At 45.1% G+C, this 21810-nt stretch overlaps 1 protein-coding gene across 1 annotated transcript in view; it reads left to right on the plus strand.

Annotated features, from left to right (window-relative positions):
• KCNMA1 (potassium calcium-activated channel subfamily M alpha 1) overlaps positions 1–21810 on the plus strand; it is a 699960-nt gene that overhangs the window by 664924 nt on the left and 13226 nt on the right. Inside the window, exons 24-29 of the mRNA XM_006754825.2 lie at positions 1324–1437; positions 2176–2256; positions 6143–6273; positions 17557–17751; positions 19932–20050; positions 21596–21810. Coding sequence (XP_006754888.1) covers positions 1324–1437; positions 2176–2256; positions 6143–6273; positions 17557–17751; positions 19932–20050; positions 21596–21810 — 855 coding nt within the window. The remainder of the gene's footprint in view (positions 1–1323; positions 1438–2175; positions 2257–6142; positions 6274–17556; positions 17752–19931; positions 20051–21595) is intronic.

A 21810-nucleotide genomic window follows, 5' to 3' on the forward strand; every position in this document is an offset into this window, starting at 1 on the left:
TATTTGTTGCATAGTTTCTTAAACTGCAGGCTCATATGCAGCGGGGAACGTTGGTTTCCTCCGTCACTGAAGCAAGCAAGCCTCATGTTATTTTCAAGCTGCCTAGCTGCCAGCCGCCATCTTGGCTGACAGTTAATTTGCATATCTCGCTGATTAGCCAGTGAAAAGGGTAGCGGTCGTACGCCAATTACCATGTTTCTCTTTTATTAGTGTAGACTAGTATCATCATGTATAGTTTACATATATAATTTATGTATATAAAATTTACATATATATAATTTATATGAAATCTTATTTTATACATATAATCATATATATAGATATATAGATAGATATAGATATAGATATATGTGAAGATATAGATATATGAAATCTCCTGTAGGAAGAAATCCTGAGGTCAGTTGGTTTGGGTTCCAGGGCTGGCTCATCAGGAACTCAAGGACTGCTCTTACTGTTGTTTTGTCTTTCATCATTCAGGTCAGCCGATATCATTCAGCTGACTTTGTCCTCAGCTGGTGCCCATCCTAGTATGAGTTGGCTGCCACAGTTCCAGGCACTGCAGGCACAAAAGCAATGCCCAGTGAATTAAAAGAGAATCTCTCTTCCTATGTGATTCTTTTTAAGAGCAAGGAAACACCCCCTAAAAGCCCCCAAGAAGATTCTCAACCACTTCCCCTTGGCCAGACTGTGTCCAAAACCTAGGTAAGCCTCGCTGGCAAGAGAGTAAGCAATCAGTAGGTTTATGATAACAAGATAGGTTAGGTCATGCTGTGCTGATAAGAAACAAATCTCAGTGTCTTAAAGCAACACAGACTGCTTGTTCCCTCGCTCAGAATGCATTCTGGGTCTGGGCTACTGTCCAGGGCTGCTTCCCAGCCATCTTCTCCACAGTTGCTGTGGTCTGGGAGGACAGGCGGTGGGTTGATTTGTACCAGAAGTGATGATCTGCATGGTTCTGTTCACTGTTCGTGGGCCAGAACATTTCCTATGTTGCCTGGTCACATCTAACTTCTAGAAGGCCCTTGGGTATAATTCTCACGTGTGCCTGCGTGGAGAGGGGAACAAAACTCTGAGCAACATCAACAATTCTTGTAGGGTGTGGTTTTTAGAGAACTATCAAAGTGGGCTACGATTATTTCCAATCATCTCCTACTTTGTTCTTCTAAAAACAATTCATCAGAGTTTATCCTGGCAGTGCTAATTGTTGACCTATAAATAATGCATATGCTACATTTTTTTATTGTGTATATACCCTGAACTCTTATTATTTTCAAATTTTCCACAAAACTGAATTTTCTCCCTTCTCTTTTTACTTCCCACCAGGGTTCACACCTCCAGGAATGGACAGAACCTCGCCAGACAACAGCCCAGTGCACGGAATGTTGCGTCAGCCGTCCATCACAACTGGGGTCAACATCCCCATCATCACTGAACTAGGTAGGGGTGAACGGTAGTCATGGGCAGAATTTTTAGTTCTCTCTTCCAACCATGTCAGATAAGAGGAGGTTGGCCTGGTTTTTAGCTCCTTCAGGATAGTAGACTCTAGTGGGGTTTGTTTAGAGGAGATTGAAGGAAGCATGTGTAGAAATATCAGATTAGCAAAAGGGAAAACTGATCCATGTTTCCTCTGAGATGAATAGACAGTTTCCTTCATGCTGGTCACTGTTTTCAGGGGCATATGTGATGATGGATTTTAAATTGGGGCATAAATAAGGGCAGGGAGAAGAAGGAAGGAAGGGCATAGCCCGTGGACTCCTGGTAGTTCTCATGGGGAGCACCTCTGGACAGCTCCTAGAGTCAGAACCCTCCACGGAGGCACCAAGCTCCAGCTCTAAGCAAATCCCATTTAGAAAACTGGAGAGAAGTGGCCTAATTTGTCATAACACTACATTTACTCTGTCCTCACCGGACTTCTCAGACAAAGGCCATTTTCAGTGAAGGCCACTCGGGTCCAAAAGCGATGGGGTTTTGAGGGCCACACTTGTTGGCCAGTGGAATTTGACTTTTAGCCTGACCATGACACTGCCTGCTTCCACTATAAATACTTCCTACCTATGGTCCAGGTCCCGGGTCCCTTTACTTTAGAATGTTTCCTCTGTTATTCCCTCACTCTTTTCTTTTTCTGTACTTTCCTCCACTCCCTTTCCCCAACCCTTAAACGCTGTATCCAATTAGCTAAACCTGGCAAGTTGCCTTTGGTATCAGTCAATCAGGAAAAAAACAGTGGGACGCACATTCTAATGATAACTGAACTGGGTAAGAAACACTGTTTTCCTTTACATCAGTATCTCTTTTGTTCTGTTGTTGGTGTTCCCAGCCATCATCAGCTTGTGTTTTATTTCGCCGGCTGTAACAGAAAGGCTACCCCATGGCACTGCTTTGAATGCGTTTTATTTGTGGCTCTGGTTGGAATCGACTGTCTTGTTCTGGCCTTTCTTAATGATTTCCCCACACACGGCACCAGGGAACCTTTGATCACACCCATCTGACCTGGCAGTTGTTTTCAAAGCATCTTTGCTCTAATGCATTTTCTTTGGCCTGGGCCTTGTGTGTTTTTTTGTGTGTGTGTGGTTTTTTTTTCTGTTTTTTTTTCTTTCTTTTCCACGTGTCTCCCTGCTCTCCCGCCTTCTCCCTTCTACTCCTCTTCCAACACACTGTCAGCTTGACTGACACATCTTCACAGCTCTGGGAGGAAGTCGAAGGAAAAATAAAAAAATTTTAAGATAAGAAACCTAAGATGGTGCCTTCCCTCCAGCTGTTTATTTTCCTTTATTCTGACTTTATTTGCCGTTTTTTCATACTAGGCCCTTTCTCAGAAGCTCTGGTTCTGAAGCTATAAAAGCAACCAGCTCTTAGGGGACTTTTCTTTTCAAAGCAGATTTCAGGAAGGGTGCCAAGGATGAGGTTAGCAGCACGGGGGGGCACAGCCCTGACCCCTCCCTGCTGGCCCAGAACCTGCTCTAGGAGATTCAGAGTGGACTCACCGGGAAGACGAAGGGCCGGGTCATGACTGCATTTGTCAAGCCCTTCTACGGGTCCCCACGACTTGGTTAATACCTCTGTGAAAGGCACCCATCAGCAGCAGGCCTCAGAGCTGGGGATTGATCTTCTAAATAGAGACAGCGAAAGTGCTGCTGGGCGGAGGGCTGGGCAGAGAGGTGGGAGCACCTGCCTTCAAATGACTCACAAATGAAACTAACATGCCATTTTCTTGGCTCCCAAATATATTTCAAAATAAAAGAGCAGCTTTTAACACAGTCATCTTGCTTGCAAGGTGTCTAGGAACTAAGGAATAAATTGTCCACCACTCAGCACCACATTATGGTAGACGTAGCTATTTATCAGGACAAATTCGCACAGGTCGAGGAGTATCACACTATTTTTTTTGTTTCCACCAGTGGAAGAGGTGTCTTTTTGTGTTTAGAGAAGTTGGCTGAGAGCCTCGGTTTCGGGAATGCTCTGCCCCAAATCTTAGTGTTGTCGGAGAGCCGAGGAGCTCCTGCAGCCCCGACCTCTGGTTAGAAAATCCATGCGAACGTGTCCATCTCAGAAGCCTTCAGAGCATTTCAGAATTCTCAGTGCCAGGAATTGCTTTTCCCATTTGGAACTCATGTGCTGCCAGCTAGCTAGGACATCTTGACCTGTGATTAGTAGAAGAGAAAAGAAACAGCTTGGTCCCCCAAATCTGAGGCAACAATTCAGACCTTCAGTGAGCATCGAGTCTCCTGAGGTCTTTGTCCTCACTAAATGTCTACCATTAGCTCAGAGAACTTCCCGTGTTCCCATGATGCCCATCGCCTGTGCCTTCGACATTAAGCCCGATTTTCCTAGTGGTCAGACCACCTTGGGCAATCATACAATCATTCTCTGACCACCTCACCTCCCCGATCCCCCCAAATATTTACTATTTTCCTACTACATGTTTTGAGATGTGTTCTGCATACTCCAAGCCAGCAAAATGCACTTTGAGAACCACAGAGGATGCCAAGGTCAAATAAACTTAAAATTGTGTAGTGTATTCCAGTCGTCACCCATTTGGAGAGTTCCAATTGATGTTGGTGAGTGGAAGTCTTACAGGAAGGACCATTTTAAAGCTGTTCAACCTGCCTGTTTCCCAGTTGTATTTGACCTTGTACCTATTGGGGTGATTGCTTTAATCACATCTTAGCACCTGCATAGTGATTGTTCTGTAACATAGGATGAGGGTAACACTGGCTGTGCTCCTCCCGAGACTGGGTAACCCAAAACAGTGCACAGGATTTTCACTGAACCCTGGCTCACACCCTGAAGTCTGTTACCAGTGATTCAAACCCCAGCTCGCTGAAAATTTAGACCCACCTCTCCTTATTTTGGCTACTTCCCCTCTAAGTCTAGTACCAGCCCTTCCTCATCATCATGAAAAGAGGTAACTGCTGCTCCTCCTTTTGGGGTGTCCATACACACTCCCCCCTGAGCTATTACAAATAATACCACGTCTTCTGCATGTTGTCCCAGGTCACATTTTCTGATTCACAAAGTAGGAAGACTCAACAGCGGCCAACCCACGCATGCTTGCGGGTACATGGAGGGAGGTGGGGGGAGCTACGAGTTGACCCTGGTAGGATCCCTGAGTAGGCCTTATGGGCTTCTGAAAGCTGGGGATTTCCATACGTAAGGGGTGGATTGAAGATTTAGTGTCACAAAGACGATTCTGAGAGCAGCTAACATCTGTCAAGATGCTGGGCCAAGCATAGTGGTGTCCTGGCAACCTCACCAGAGGGCCTGCCATGCCCCATCTATGGAGGGAGAAACTGAGGTGTGCAGTGATCATCTGCAGAGGGAGTGAGTGCAGAGCCTGAACCCAAAGCCTGCTTGTCAGACCCTGCATCCTGCACTTTCACCCACGAGCCTGTGACTCAGTGCTGCTGCGACAATGGGACCTGGATATGATACACTGAGGCAGACCAGAGCCAAGATTTCTCCCCATTAGAATCTTTCTCTAAGGAAAGTGTCATTTAAACATAATTCTGTGCCTAGCATTCCATCCTGTTACCATTTATTCTGATTCATACAATAAATAAACAAAAGTTAGAAAAGAATTGTTACCCAAAAAGTTACTTTGGGGGGAAAAATACTCTAGGAAAGAGAATTAGCTGCTGGTACTTTAGGAAGGAATCAGAAAGAGGAAATCGAATTGATTCTTTTCCTAAAAGCACAATAATTGTTCTAGAAATCACCAGTGCTCTCTTCCCCACCACAGACTTTCCCCCACTGTTACTTGCTCTGCAAAACTGATCACTGAAGTCAAGATGGGAATGGAAATTAATTTGTCATTTAATCTTTAATAAGTTAAAGGCATCTCAGTGGCACAGCCAGTCAGTCTGCAGGCGGGCGTGCCAGAGGAGTCCTTGAGGAATCCTCAGACGGAATAAAACACGGCACCCGGGGCTGCATCGCGCAGGAAAGACAGCTGTTTAGGAGGGGAAAGGGAGAACGTGGGCATCCCAGCGCCTCGGATGCAGAGCAAGTCTTTGTCAGCTGCTTGCTGGAGGCAGCCCGCAAACACCCCACGTGGGGTCGCCTTTGCATTAGCATGGCTTGTGGGGTGTCCCCCAGATTCAGGGCTGGGGACACCAGCCACTACCCAGGCAGATCTCGGAGCGGGGTGTGGGCTGTGCCTGCCTGCGGGTGAATTCTTGGCTCTTTGCCTCTGCTCTGCTCCCAGTCAATTGCTCTTCCCTCTTAATAGGTTGCTTTCCTTTCCTTGTGGCTAAACTTACCACCAAGCATGGCTAATCCTGGCTACTCATCCTTGAACTATGCCCGTCTCTCAAAGGGCTTGGCTACCAAAAAACACTGTAGGGTGTTTTTCGGTCATGATTCTAAAACTATACCAAAGGACTGACCAGCACTGTCCGCTCGTCCTCCCGCAGCCTGCCATGGGGCAAGCCTGCCTGAATGCACTGCCCTCCGGGCCTCGAAAACTTGGTCAGGAGGAGCAGTCCCTTGAGTCCCACGGCCCCACCCCCAGACCCATCCACAGCTTCTCCCATGCTTTCCTTCCCAGTGACCTCACTGTTCCTAAACCACTAGCCTGCTCTTCCTCTGGTTTCACTGACGGTGTGTAGTTTTTTGAGCTAATTCTTATTTATGCTTTTTCTAGTGAACGATACTAATGTTCAATTTCTGGACCAAGACGATGATGATGACCCCGACACAGAGCTGTACCTCACGCAGCCGTTTGCCTGTGGGACAGCATTTGCCGTCAGCGTCCTGGACTCTCTCATGAGTGCGGTGAGTGGGTGCGGGATCCAGGAGTGGAGACCTCCCGAATGAGGGGTACGGGGCTGGAGCGTGAGCGTCCGTGGAGCCTGGAAGGGGATCCCAACCTTCATCAAATAATCAAGCACATAAATGTTGATTAAAATTCTTGAAGGTTCAAGGAACGCTATGAATAAATATAGGTGAACACTCGACCTGGTCTCAGGTTCAGAGAGAGATTCCATAAAGAAATAATACACATTTTATATCAAAATCTGAGCAATAAAGAGGGGAGATTTTGTGGGGAAGAGTGTCCCCTAAAGAGGAAAGCAAGTGCAAAGGCCTTGGGGTGGTTGAACCTGACAATCTCAAGGAAGCCAGAGAAAGCCTTTGTGGGTGAACCACAGGGAGAGGGATGGGCGGGGGCGGGGTGGGGGTAGAGAGAGAGGGAAGGTTGTTTTGTGTTTTTTTTATTCTCATCCTAGGACATGTGTAGAAAGGGAGAGGGAGAGGGAAAGGGAGAGAGAGAGAGAGAGGGAGAGAGAGAGAGAGAGAGAGAGAGAGAGAGAGAGAGAGAGAGAGAGAGAGAGAGAGAGATCAATGTGCGAGAGAAACATCCATTGCCTGCCTTCCATATGTGCCCCAACTGGGGATCAAACCTGCAACCCAGGTATGTGCCCTGAACAGGAATTGAACCAGCAACCTTTGGGTATAGGGGATGATTCTCAACCAACTGAGCCACCAAGCCTGATGGTCTTTTTATTTAAAGAGCAATGAGGAGGCATCAAAGGGTTTGGAGCTGGAAAGTGCTGTGATCAGGTTTACATTCTAAGGGGACTGCCTGGGCTGGGGTGTGGAGGATGGTTCAGGAGGCAGGATGGCAGCAGGAAGTCTGAGTAGGAGGCTCGCATAGCTCAGACTAGGATAGGGCTGCAGAGAGGAGGGAGTTGTGTAGATTTCAGCGGCGTTTGTGGGTAAAATTGAAAGGACTTGGGAAGAGATTGAATATGAAGAGAACAGAGTGTCAAGGGTGACTCCTAGGTCAGTGCCAGTCACTGAGCTGTAAGTTGTGCGTGAGAACCAGGCGTGAGGACCTGGCATGAGGGCCAGGCCCTGACTGTTCTTTGCGGCAGGGGAGGACTGGAGTGGTGGCAGAGAGCGGAGGGTGGGCTGGCCAAGGGACCAAAAGCATCTTTAGTTTCTCTATAACAATGTGCATTGTTTTATTCACTTTTGAGACTAAAAGCAAAGAGCAATGAAAAAATAGGTCCCAGCTAATGGAGCCATCCTGAACTATCAAAGCAGACTTTGAATGGATCATAACCTGCGGAGTGTGACATGTTCCCACTGAGAGTCTTTATTTATTATATAGAAAAGGCTCTCTACTTTGGAATTCTCAAGTTCGCCATTTTTGAAAATGCAGCCATAGGCTGGATAAACACTGACCTTGGAGAATCCATGAAGAAGAGTTTTATTGAGCACATTAAGATATAAACATAGCTCAGAGAGGTTTTATACACATACATTTCTTAAAGAGCTTAAGAAGGCTATCCCCCTGAACACGTTATACAACTGATATGCTAATTATGCATTATTCTCATCTATTCATCAAAGACTATCCCAGGGTCTCTATTTGAAGAAAAAAAAAAAAACATAAAGCTCTTTAAGACTTATTTAGGTTATTGTCTATTCCTGAATGTGGTCCAACTGCAAGTATATCTGAGTTAAAAATCAGAATTATGGATTTAAAAATAATTATGAAACAGCATTCATCTGCATTAAGGCTGACTGGGCTCCATGCCACACAACCGCTTTCCAAGCCAAGCAGGAGAGGAAGTGGTCCCCGGGGAAGGGCTCACTTGGTCTCCCAGGCTGTGACTTCCTAAGGCCTGAGGGTCCTGAGCCAGGCCTTCCTTCCTGCTGGTGCTGGGGGCCTGGTTTGGGCAGCCTCCTTCAGCAGGCTGGAGCGGATGACAGAAGTTGGAGGACGTGCTTGTTACACTACCGTATTCTCTGCAATGGTCCCTCTAGTCTCCAGATTCAGTTTCCAGCAGATTTCTGTAACTCGTTTCTTTGCAAATGTCATTGTACTTCTGATCCCAATTAGAGAGATTATCGAAGGCTGTTCTCACTAAGAGATAATTAAACTGTTTATTTGTTTATTTTTTTCAGAATTGCAAATACATTATTAAATATTTTAAAATTCATATTTATCAAAATATTTATGTTTTGACATACCAGACATTCAGTATATGCCAGGCAGGACCAGCTTACATCATTTTCAAGGCCACTTTTCCATAAATTATTAAGAACTTTAAAATGGTGGCAGCAGGGTATTAAACCAAGTGAGGGGCCCTTCTGAGCATGGACCGTGGGCAATGACACAGGCCACACACCATGAAACCAGCCCTGGGTCCGAGGAATAAAACTAGTTTTGAGCCCAGAGAACTTCAGTTCTATACAGCCAAGGGGACACATGTTGGATATGGGGTGGGGGTAGGGGCACATCTGGATTGAGCTGCACAGCTATCTGTCTACTTTATCACTGGGGAGTCAGTTCTTGGAAACTCAGATGAGAAATTACAGTGAATTGGTTTGAATTTTTTTATTTTAAAAAGAAGCCATCATTAATCTCCTTTGAAAAGTGAACTAAAGTGTTTGGGAGAGGATGGCTAAGGCAGGTGTGCCTGCCGGTCTGTGGGCAGCTTTTCCTCTGAATTCCAGCCTTGGAAACAAGGATCGGGAATCTAGTACCTATCATGGTAATTCCCAGCAGCAGCACGCTTTTATGGTGGCCCAGAGCTGTTCAGGCATGTCAGCTGTAGTATCTGATCTGTTGGGCAAAACATGAATAAACTTAGTCTAAGCGTTGAAGCAAGACATTCTTAACTGATCCACTGATAGTAACTTTTCAAATAATTAACCCAAATGCCAATGATTCCAGGCCTTGCTAGCATTGCCGAGTGTGAACGAGTTTCACAGTGAGGTCTTGAATTGGGTCCTAGTTCAACAGATCCAACTGGATCTATACCTTCTGATAAAATCTTACCTGTGATTTCCTTGCATTCCACTCCAACCCCAATTAATGAGAGAGAGTGTGTGTGTCAAGGACTAAGACAGGGTGGACAGAAATATAAATTGAGAAAGTGACACTCCTCCAAGAAGCAGGAGCCAGGGGTAAGCTTCTATCACGGGCATTCGCTTACAGGCAGCGCCATGACATCCACACACACATCTCTTTAGATGATGATCTCCCTTTCCTAGCACACCTCCCAGAATTGCCATTTAATCACACGTCTAAACATCTCCTGAATATTGTCCTTTGTAACTCCACTCCTGCTGCTTACTGCTTCATTTGTTAAAAGAATAATGTTTTGATTCATCACAGGCAATCCTGGAACAGATAGGGATGTCGCAGGCAGGGCCTCATGGTGTTATACTACAGATCAACAGCAGAAACACGTGGCAAGAGGGAATAATTATGCTGATGGGTTCATGCCTCTAAGAAGATCACAACTAAAAATTGTATTTTTCAGAACACCAGCTTGCTGCGCGCGCGCGCACACACACACACACACACACACACACACACACACACACGTGAAAGGAGCCATCTCTGTAGTTACAGCTGAAATGGGCACACTTAGATTTCTTTTCCACACCTAAAAATTGTTTTTTCAGAACACCAGCTTGCTGCGCGCGCGCGCTCACACACACACACACACACACACACACACGTGAAAGGAGCCATCTCTGTAGTTACAGCTGAAATGGGCACACTTAGATTTCTTTTCCACACCGCTACCACTTCCCCCTAACCTCATCCTCGATTTGAATTCCACCAGGACTCTTCCTAGAAAAAAAAGTCATGAACTCAAGAGCCAAACTTCTTGAATGCTGTTCCCAGCACCCCAATTTACCATCTCTGTTCCCTTAACCTCTCTGTGCCTCCATTTTCTTATCTTTAAAATGGGGTGATAATAGTACCTATGTCATGGGACTATTGAGGTGATTATATGAGATAAGGTTGTACAGTGATTAGTGCAGAACTTAGCACATGACAAGCTCTACATGTACTTGTTGTTATTAAGCAGTACGTTTGGGCTTACTAAATGCCAGGCTGTGAAGAAGAAAGATGAAGACCCAGCCCTCACCTTGTCCCAACCTTCATTCTAGTATAAGCAGCAGGAACCAAGTCAGTACATGAGTACCATCAGGGAGGGATGGCTGATGTGAAGCACATGAAATAGTTTCAGTGGGAATGGAGACCTGTTTTAGCCAAAGTGGTCAGAATCATGCTGTCTCAGGCAGTAACTTTGACAATGAGACTGAAAAATCAGAAGAGATGGGGGAGCCTTGTTTTCCCAAGCAAAAGAAAGGCAAGGGTTAAAGAGCAATGATGAGCGGGGCTTTGTTTGTCTGAGGGGGTGAGTGAAGAGCTCAGTGGTTGGAATGTGGTAGACCTGGGAGAGGGATACCAGGACGCAGTCAGACAGGCCAGGCCATCGGCCACACCACGCAGGCTGAATACAAAAGGCCCCGTCTGGGCAAGTGCTAAGTCTGGGCTTAGACACTTCAGTCTTGGTTAGAGGCTGCTCCTTTTGGATACTCCCGCAGCCTTAGAATGTGACCTTGGGAAGCTGGACGCACATGATCGACTCTCTTAATTGTACTTGCATTAAGGGCCGAACCCCTGAACTGTGTCACGGAGAAGACCAAGTTCTCGGTGAGCCCAAGCTGACCCAGTGCCGTGTGAAGTGAGGCCCATTAACAAATGACTTCTCCATCCTGGGCAGCAAAGCTGGGGCGGTGTCAGCGTGGCAAACAGTAGTACGTTCTGTTGTCCTCAGAACATGCCACTCTGTCACATTGGAGCAGGCAGGCCCAGGGTTGGAAAAAAAGCACACCAAATAGCTCTCATCCCTCATGAAAGAAAAATACTAAAAATAAAATCCACACCATGAAAACTAGGAAATATAAAAAATGGCAGCTATGACATGGAAAATGACAATTTTAGAGCAATTATAAACGAAAGGCAAAGTGCCATTAAAGTTAAGGCAATGTTATTAAAAGATGTGTTAATTTTCAGTTAAATTTTCTATAAAAGACCAATTAGTTTAAAAGCCTTGACAGCATTACTGTGAAACATAAGCTCTGGTAATTATGCTGTGAAAAAATAAAAAGACGAAGATGCTCCCGCGCGTTGCAGACACGGGCAGACGGGCGTCCACAGAGCGGCTAGATGGCGCTGCGGGCTCAGAGTTCCAGGTTGCAGTCAATGGTCCTTCCCCAGCATTTGTTGGTTTCCTCAATGCCCACTACTTGGTCTATTTACAAGACCTGAGAATCATCAACATTTAGAGGCCAAGGGGCCACACACATGACGGGGCCCAGCTCTCTGGTATCAGAGAGAAGAACACAGAGGCACAGAAAAGGGGATTTTCTACATTGGTCGCGTTGCTTGTTGGTTGTTCTTTTTGTGAACTACCTTTTATTGAGTTTTCATTGTGCATTAGAAGTTACACAAATTATCTCATTTAACATTATCCTGTAAGCTGGGTTTGTTTTCTTTTATTTGTGTGTTTGTGATTTTTGTTCTTTTTTTAAAAAAAAAAAATTCTTGCCCTAACTGGTTTGGCCCAGCGGATAGAGCATCGGCCTGCATACTGAAAGGTCCCAGGTTCAATTTGGGCCAAGGGCATGTACTTTGGTTGCGGGCACATCCCCAGTAGGGGGTGTGCAGGAGGCAGCTGATCGATGTTTCTCTCTCATCGATGTTTCTAACTCTCTATCCCTCTCCCTTCGTCTCTGTAAAAACTCAATAGAATATATTTTTAAAAAATCTTTTTATATGGATGATAAATACAAGGCACAAGAAAAAGAACAAAAAGTTAAGAAACATTTCCATTGTTACAGTTATTGAATGGCAAATCGGAATTAAAATCGTACTAGATGAGGTCCGCAGTCTGTACATCAGGGCTGCTACATTGCCTGACCATGGTAGTGGGAAGGACTCCCATGTTCCTTAGACTCCTTAGGCCTCCTGATTCCGGGCACTGAGCAGGACCCCAGTTCCTCAGTTTCCATAAGCGCCCGATGTCCGTGTGACACAGGATATGCCATAGCAGAGGCCCTGCCCAGAGCATCCCTGGAGACTAGTCTGGCTGGGCTGCAGGTTCTGGGCAAGATCCCTCCTAAGGCTCCTAGGACAGGTGTCGTGGCCATGGCCATGGTAAGGCCCAGAGAAGACCACCGGTACCAAAGCCTGGGAGGCAAAGCATCATACACACACACACACACACACACGTCTTACAGTCCTCCCTTTAGAATTGTTTTGTCAATTCTAGCATTTCTGTTAACCCAGAAGAGAATTGTGCCTTCTGGGTCAGGCGAGCGTAGAGAGGTTGTTTTAGCTGGCACATCCTCCACATGCATAAAGTCTTAGACAATTGGCATTTGAGGTCCTAGCACCAGGTTCATTGCATGATGCTGAAATAGCCACTTCCTGTGCAGAAAGACTACTGTACGCTCTGTGAGTGATCACCTAAAGTTTTTGTGACTCCCAAGGGGACCAACTGGATATCCTTTTGCAGGGAAAGCACTGTCTTTCCACCAAGTTGCTCACATCACAGAGACCTTGACACATGCTCAGAGCACACCCATATACGATGCTCAAGGTACTTCTCTGCAGATGAGCACAGAGGCATCGCAACAGGAGCCAGAGTGCTCTGCTATGGAAAAGCATCATTACTCTCTGCCGTAGCAGGTGGTGCTGCCCGCAGCGCTGCTCCTTGATGCCTGCATGGAGAAGTCAAGGACAGAGATCTGGAACAGACACAGTGCCAGCTCAGAGGGCAGAGAATTGTGTCCAGAGCTGTCTTACAGAGTTGATCAGACACCTATGAAACCCTGCAACCCACCCTGAAATTATACTCAGTGATAATTTTGAAAGTGACACACTCTTAGAATAGCACACAATTACAGGCCAAACCAAGACCCAGGGATTAGTAGATGCTCAATAAATGTCAGCGACTGATTGATAAAAAAGATTACCTGGTTTCAGTATAACTGATTTCAGCACAGAAGGGGAAACGAGTCCTAAAGATCAGACAACACAATCACCTTTCATGTTGACCTTCTAGACATATCGTTGCAAAGCAGAACTTAAAGTGCTATTTGTTTAAACATCATTGACTGTATTTGTATTAGAAAAGTTATTCATACTCAGTGTGGAAAATTTGGAAAGCAGAGAAACATATAAAGAAGAAAGTTTAAATGAACCAAATTCCCCAAACCTCAATGATAAACATGGTTAATATTTTGGTATATCTCCTTCCAGATGAGTAGGTAAATCCAGTTTTATATCCAATATTCATTTGTTTGTTGACTATTTGAATTTCTTTTGGGGAGAGAGAGAAATGCTTATTTAAGTTTTTTTGTCCATTAAGAAAAGGATGATTTGTCTTTATGTTGATGAATTATAAGTTTTTAAAATATATTCCAGATACTGGACCCTTATCAGATATATAATTTGCAAATACTTTCTCTGATTCTATAGGTTTTCTTTGAACTTTCTGGATAGTGTCCTTTGATACACAAAATACCTTTAATTTTTATGAACTTCAGTTTATCTTTTTTTCTTCTTTTTTGTTTATTATGTTTCAGGTATAATATCAAAGAATCCTTTTTCAAATCAAAGGTGATAAATATATATTCCTGTGTTTTCTTCTAAGTGTTTTATAGTTTTAGCACTTATACTTAGGTCTTTGATCCACTTTGGGTTAATTTTTGCTTATGATGTGAGGTAAGGATCCAACTTTATTCTTCTGCCCCAGGTGTTGTAGTACCATTTGTTTAAGAGGCTATATTCTTTCTCCAGAATGGTCTCAACACCCTTGTTCAAAATCAATTGACCACACCTGTATGAATTTATTTCTGGGCTCAATTCTACATCAATGATCTATATGCCTATCTTTATGCCAATACCACACTGTCTTGATTAAGTAACTTTGTATGTATTTTAAAATTAGGAAGTGTGAGGCCTCCAACTTTTTTTTTCATGATTGTCTTGGCTTTGTGGCTATTTATCATTTCATATGAATTTTACAATCAGCTTATCCATTTCTGTAAAAATGGTATTTCAGATTTTTATAGAGATTACACTGAATATGTAGCTTGTTTTGTGGAGTATTGCCATCTTAACTATATTAAATCCCCCAATTCATGAGCATGGGATATCTTTCCATTTATTTAGATCTTCTTTAATTTCTTTCAGCAATATTTTATAGTTTCTGAGTACCAGTCCTGTACCTCCTTAGTTAATACTTATTATTACCTGTCATATTATTTGTAATGCTTTTCTAAGTAGGACTGTTTTTAAATATATGTATATTTTTATTGATTTTAGAGAGACAGGAAGGGAGGGGGAGAGAGAGAAACTGATGTGAGAAGAGAATATCCTTGACTGCCTCCTGTCCACCCCCTACTGGGAATTAAGACCAAAGCGTGGGCATATGCCCTGACCAGGAATGAACCAGCGACCTTCTGGTGCATGGTGATACTCAACAGACTGAGTCACACTGACCAGGGTGCATGCCTGGGTTGCAGGCTTGATCCCAAGATCTTACATAAAATATTGATTAGCTTATGTGAAGTAAACTTTCTGATAATCTCAACTTTGACTTGTTGGTATTAGATACTCTCTATTTTTTTTAAAAAAAATATTATGATTCCAAAACAATTTTTTTCTTTTTTTTCTTCCAATATTGACTCATTTAACCAGTCCAAAGAGTGCTTTTCCTTTACATCTGAAATACTGTGGTTCCCTTTTAAAAATACTTACATTGGCTCTTTTCCCCCCTCTCTACATCTGAGCCAGGAGACATCTCTTTTTCAGTATACAAGATCATGGTGTGCTGTTGTCCACCATGTGTGCTGTTACACTCCCCCATTGGCCTTGCTCTGGAAGGGTGATTACAATGCAAAGGCTCTTGCTAAAATTCTCTGTCCAGCACTCACCCATGTAATATGCAGCAGGGCGCAGGAGGGGTCTCCTGCTTCTAATGCGAGGCTATCTGGCAGTGGGGACAAGTATGTGCCTTGGAAAACTGGAAATGTTTGTACTGTACATGTGCCCTGAGCCACATGATGGCCTGTCTCTCATTGCTGCAGCAATGTCCTAGGATGCAGTCCCCCCCCCCCCCCGCCCCACTCTGACCCTCACTGTGCCACCCTAAATGGGGTCTAAATTGGGTTTTAGAATAGAGTCAGGCTAAGAAGTGCAGATTCAAGGATGAAATGAATAGCTTTGCTTCCCCTCCCCACCCCCGCAAAAAAAAAAGTAAAAGACTTATAAAAGGGAATGAGCTGACTGTTCGTGTCATCATAAAGGCCTGAGCCTCTGATATCAGGCCAATGTATTTATCAGAGCTTCCCGTACACACTTGTCCACTAGTAAGTGCCTCACATGTTTTGGTTATACAGTCCTTACAACCACTCTGTTATTACATTTTACAGATCATGAAATGAGGCACAAAAGTGATAAGTAACTTTTTCAGGTCACCCAGTTACTGAGTGGTGAGGTCAGCATTGAATCCACAGCCTGACTCTTCTCCTTTAACCACTTTATGTTATCTGTCTATCTATCCACCTACCCATCTGTTCACCCATCCACCCATCCATCCATTCATCCATCTATTCATCCATCCATCCATCCATCCATCCATCCATCCATCAGTCCATATACTTACCAATCTATCCAGACAGATAACAGATATAGACATGCACCATTATGTACACACACACACACACACACACACACACACACACACACACACACCAGCGTCATTTCCTCCTTTACTAGTCCTTCTGCCTCTCCCCTGCACAGCTGAGCTCTGGTAGAGGATACATTCTCCTCGGGGTCTGACTGGTTCTGAATAACACTCCTAGTTTCCTTTGATCTTTTGAATTTTGGGTATTTTTGTGAATATTTCAATGAGGAAAATGAGCTCAGCACCACTAGCTCTCATCTGAACTCAGAAGCCCTCATAGAATTATTTGCATGTGCACTTGGTCTTACGACTGTGCTTATTTTACTGATGGAAAAAGCCCAGAATGACTAGGCAACTCCCCCTAGATGTAGACCTAGCGATGGCCCAGCAGGGTGAGAGCCTGTCCTTACCTGGTTTGTTCCCTACTACGTATAGCCTGGTAAACTGTTCAATGCAGCTCTTTCCTAACCTGCTCCCGAAGGTCCGTACATCCTCAAAAGCCACTGGCAATATTTGGTTGGATGTTATTTAGCCTGTTTGTTTTCTTCTTACAGGGAGGATAGAGTGCAGACCCTTAACTGAGGTTTTATTTCTAATTAGGCTGGGTGACAGTTGTCTTCGTTTGAGCTTTTATTTGACATCCTTCTAATTTTTTTAAAAAACCATTGTTTTACTCTTGACAGACCTGTTATGTGTCAGATGTGAGACAAATGTACACGTAGAGGCAGCTTCTCTAATCAGCTGTATTTGCCTCAGACTCCTGAGGTTATGTAAAAACCAAAAGTGCACACACCAGGACACGCACCTCACCATAAACTTCTCCAGTGTATTTAATTGATTTCTGGGTGAGACTGTTTCAAAGCATGTGATTTGTTGAGCATGTGGCCTTAATGATGCCCTTGGTATCTCCTTCCAACATAGAACTTGTTTTGTGTGGGTTTTTTTGTTTATTTGGTATCTTTTAGAGAAAGAGAGAAACATTGAATGCTGTTCCATTGTTCAGCCCATTCATGCATTCATTGGTTGCTTCTTGTATGTGCCCTGACTGGTGATCGATCCCCTAACATTGGCATATTGGGACAATGATGCTCTAACTAACTGAGCTACCCAGCCAGAGCCAACCAACATGGAAGTTTTGCCATTGTTGGGGGAGACAGCTTCTAGGCACATGGGCAACAGGGCCTCAGGGGCAGCCCTGCGTGGGTTAGCAACCTGGGCCAGGTGCATTTCATTCCACAGGTAAGCAGTGTGTACAGCCCTGGCAACACCAATGATGGGAAACACCAATCATTTTGACTTTAGCCCTTTAATAAAAACCCTCTGAATTGGTTTTTAAGTCGGGCTCTCTTGGCAGAACCAAGTAGGAGAGAAAATAATGGAATAATTGGAGGCTGCTGTCTTTTCACTTCCCACATAAAATTATTTGATGAGACAGGCCAGAACTTTAAACATGAATGCCAAGAAAAGTTGTAATTTGGATGCCAGTTGTCATGGCTTTGGGGTGTGTGCTTAAAGGACTTCCCCTGCCTCTCTCTGTCTCTTGCAGACATACTTCAATGACAATATCCTTACCCTGATCCGGACCCTGGTGACAGGAGGAGCCACGCCGGAGCTCGAGGCTCTGATTGCGGAGGAGAATGCGCTTCGAGGGGGCTACAGCACCCCCCAGACGCTGGCCAACAGGGACCGCTGCCGCGTGGCCCAGCTAGCGCTGCTGGACGGGCCCTTTGCGGACTTGGGGGTGAGTGCACCGTGCAGGGGTCACCTCAGCCTGCTGTCTGCTAGCAGCTTGGTCTGAATGAACTGGGTGCCAGACAGTGGCAAGCTAAGCATCTGTTTTTTCTACCTTCTACAGCAGTGGTTCTCAACCTTCCTAATGCCGCGACCCTTTAATACAGTTCCTCATGTTGTGGTGACCCCCAACCATAAAATTATTTTTGTTGCTACTTCATAACTGTAATTTTGCTACTGTTATGAATCGTCATGTAAATATCTGATATGCAGGATGTATTTTCATTGTTACAAATTGAACATAATGAAAGCATAGTGATGAATCACAAAAACAATATGGAATTATATATGTGTTTTCCGATGGTCTTAGGTGACCCCTGTGAAAGGGTCGTTCGACCCCCAAAGGGGTCGTGACCCACAGGTTCGCGACCCACAGGTTGAGAACCGCTGTTCTACAGTAAATAGGAAGTGATGTTTACAATTTACTGTGTATCAGGCCCCGTGCTTTACATGTAATCATTCATTTTGACTCTCATGGCAGCCCTTAGATGTAGGTTCTATTATCAGACACTCTAAGAAAACTGAGGCTCGGAGAGACGGAAGACTGGCCCCATCGGGAATTTGCATCAGGAACCCTGCCTTCAGAGCCTGTGGCTTCCTCATTCCCCTCAGGTATCTCCTACCAAGAGACAGAAGACAACAGGTGATGCCAACATGCAGTCAGTTACCCAGAGGCCGACCACCACTGTGCTCTAGCCCCGTAACCAAGCCCAACTGTACATGAATAGCCCATGAGGAGCTTTCACAGACTACTCCTGCCATGCCGAGCCACCAGGTTGCTGAGATTCGGTGTCTGCATAGGACCCAGGCACTGGTGGATTTCAAAACCCCACCACTAATGATGTGCATCCACCACTACCGGCCAAACAAATAGCATCTCCTGTAGACCCGTCAATGTCTCTAATTCCAGATGCATGTTTTCTAATACCTGAGGCTGGACTCAGCCACTCTCCTCCACTCCTTCCCTGCTGTAGAGGGGACCAGTGCCAGCCCTCGGGGAGAAGTATGCGGTCTCCACTCTTATTCCCAGCCCTGCTCCAGGGATGCGTTCAAGGGGTGGAGCCACAAGTCCTGAGAGCCCATAAACCCACTGCACAAACAATAGTACCGCTCAAGAAAAGGGTTGCTTTCTCCGTTCCTTCTGAAACCCTGATACCAACTTGTACCGTATAGTAGTTCGCTTATGGGCAGGGACCTATTAGACTGGGCATTTTTGAAAGGCAGCTTCCACAGTTAGTGGCTCTTTTAACTATCACCTACTTACTGATATTTTTAAAGGACCAAGACTTTAAATAATGGTAAAATCGGGCTCTGTGTGTGTTCTCTGATATGCCTACATGGAAATCCCAATGACAGGGAGGACAGTGGCAGTCACTTTATGGCCAGAGAAGTCATTCTTCGGTGCCCTTCCTATAATGATAACACCAACCTGAAGCCACCTGGCTGCCCAAAGCCAGCATTGCTGAGTGAACGATTGAGCTTTAACATTCCACATGGGGCTGCAGACCCCGGGAAGGTGGCTGTGAACTGATTAGGACTGTGAATTCCGGTTATTCAGCCCGCAGACCGCCAGCTCCTGGGGAAACATTTTCCCTTCCACTCTTGCTGTCTCTGAGGTCTGTAAATTGTGCTTTTCACACAGTCCTTACCTGGACAAGTCTGTCACCATAGTACCTGGTGGGGTCTTTTCTTCTTGCAGTGATTTTAATTATCACTCGAGCGGCTTTGACGACACGGTCAGATCACAGTGATTGCAGCCACGCTGCGGCTAAACATAATCACCAACTTGCCGAGCTGGTTTCTTCTCCCCAGCTAATGTGCATCTGCAATCCTCAAGCTTCACACCCTCCAAGTGAGGGAGTGGTGCCTTCTCCTCAGAGCTCTTGCTGCTACAGTGGAAAGCTCGAGAGAACCGAGGGAAAACCTCCTTATGATCAGCATCCAAAAAAATCACCGATTTTGGGTGTAGGCTGTTAACCACATTGCCTTTTACAGCCACAGTCCCTTGGCACAGACCCTCCAACTCAGGAGACACCAAAACAAGCATTCCTGAAAAGGCCCGTTCCCCCTGGACCTCTATGTGCAAGCCAATAAAAACGATGCTTCTCTCCATTGTCTGTTGTCTCCCAGGATGGCGGTTGTTATGGTGATCTGTTCTGCAAAGCTCTGAAAACGTATAATATGCTTTGTTTTGGAATTTACCGGCTGAGAGATGCTCACCTCAGCACCCCCAGCCAGTGCACGAAGAGGTAAGTCTACTTCTACTCTGCTCTCCCACCGAAATGCAGAGACATAAATGACCCTCCTGCACCCTGCGGAAGGCAGAGGCCTGTATACATGCTCTCAGCAAGCAAATCACTCTCCTCACATGCGACCCAGCACTGAGTTTGGAGGTTATGGGAAGCTTTTTTCTTCAATTACTAATAGCAGGTGTGAAGACATTGGGGGAGAATTCAGGTTTTGTAGGATAGTTCTACCACCTAATTACAAACATTTGAATAGGAGAACTCCTCCAAACTCGAGCCACTGGAATAATCCTGTTGGTACCTAATGTAGAGATATTTCATACTGCTAGTATTTAAGGTAAATGATTCCTTCGTCATCTCTTAGACGCTTATATTTTTACTTAGTATATTTTTAATTGACTCACTCATTCCCTTTTATATATTTACTTTAACAAAATTATATACTTATCACCACAAGCAGAAAAATGTATGCGAGTTATATTTTTCTAATATGCATTAAGATAAATTTGTAGCAGCCCCATATTAAAAGGACATCCTAGAATGATCAAAATCGGGGTGTGTACCTATATCCCAGGTAACAGTGCTATAGAGTTGAGTGTTTCTCAGCCTTGCTTGCATATTAGAATCACTGGGGGTGCCTTTAAAAACAATACTCAGATTAGTCTGACTTAACCTGTCTGGACTGAAAATAACATTGTTTAATGCCCAGAGATTGCTGTGGATAGCCAGGGTTGAGAATGACTGCTGTAGCCAGTGGGTTCTCAAAGTTCAGTGAACATGAGACTCACCTGCAAAGCTCACTAATCCACAAATTGCTGGACCCCATGCCCAGAGTGTCTGATTCAGTAGGCTTGGGGTACGGTTGCTTAAGAATTGGCAATTTTAAGTTCCCAGGTAATGCAGATATCTCTGGCCTGGGGACCACACTTTGTGATCCACGGCTGTCAATGAAACAGTGATTATTTTTTTTAAAAGTCATGTCTGGTGCGAAGCAGAGAAAGTCTGATCACACCAAGGAGCACAGTAAAAGCAGGACTGACTCATGGGCGAGGAGGTGTTTTATGTTCTTCATTTAGCCAAATCCCAACCAAAGTAGCTTTTTAAAAGGCAAAGGGTGAGGAAGGACTAAGGAGTTGCTACATTATGGTAAGCAAAGATCCTGGGATGTGTGCCTAGGCCTGTCAGAACGTTCTAGAATGAAAGACACAGTGCAGTCCATGCAACCACCTGCGTGCACTTGGGCTACTCAGGATGGGAAGTAAACCTGACATTGTTGACAGGGACCCTTAGATCACAGGCAGCACAGTTTGGTTTTTCCATTACCGGCATTGATTCAGCTTCTTGGGGTGTCAGGACTCATGGCTGGTCTCCTCTGTTGAGCTAAATAGAGGAAGATTTAGTTCAACTCGGAAGATAACGTTTAAAGCTTTGGACCAACCATCAGTCCACCTTCCAGATGGTCTGGTAGAGCTGAGGAACCAGGCAGAGTCAGGTGAAATCTCCGCCCAGCCCTCCTCACCCTGTGACCTCTCTGTTCTCCCCGGCCAGGTATGTCATCACCAACCCCCCGTACGAGTTTGAGCTCGTGCCGACGGACCTGATCTTCTGCTTAATGCAGTTTGACCACAACGCCGGCCAGTCCCGGGCCAGCCTCTCCCATTCCTCCCACTCGTCCCAATCCTCCAGCAAGAAGAGCTCCTCCGTTCACTCCATCCCGTCCACAGCAAACCGACCGAACCGGCCCAAGTCCCGGGAGTCCCGAG

The sequence above is a fragment of the Myotis davidii genome, unplaced genomic scaffold, assembly GCF_000327345.1.
Source record: "Myotis davidii unplaced genomic scaffold, ASM32734v1 scaffold513, whole genome shotgun sequence".
Classification (NCBI taxonomy): domain Eukaryota; kingdom Metazoa; phylum Chordata; class Mammalia; order Chiroptera; family Vespertilionidae; genus Myotis; species Myotis davidii.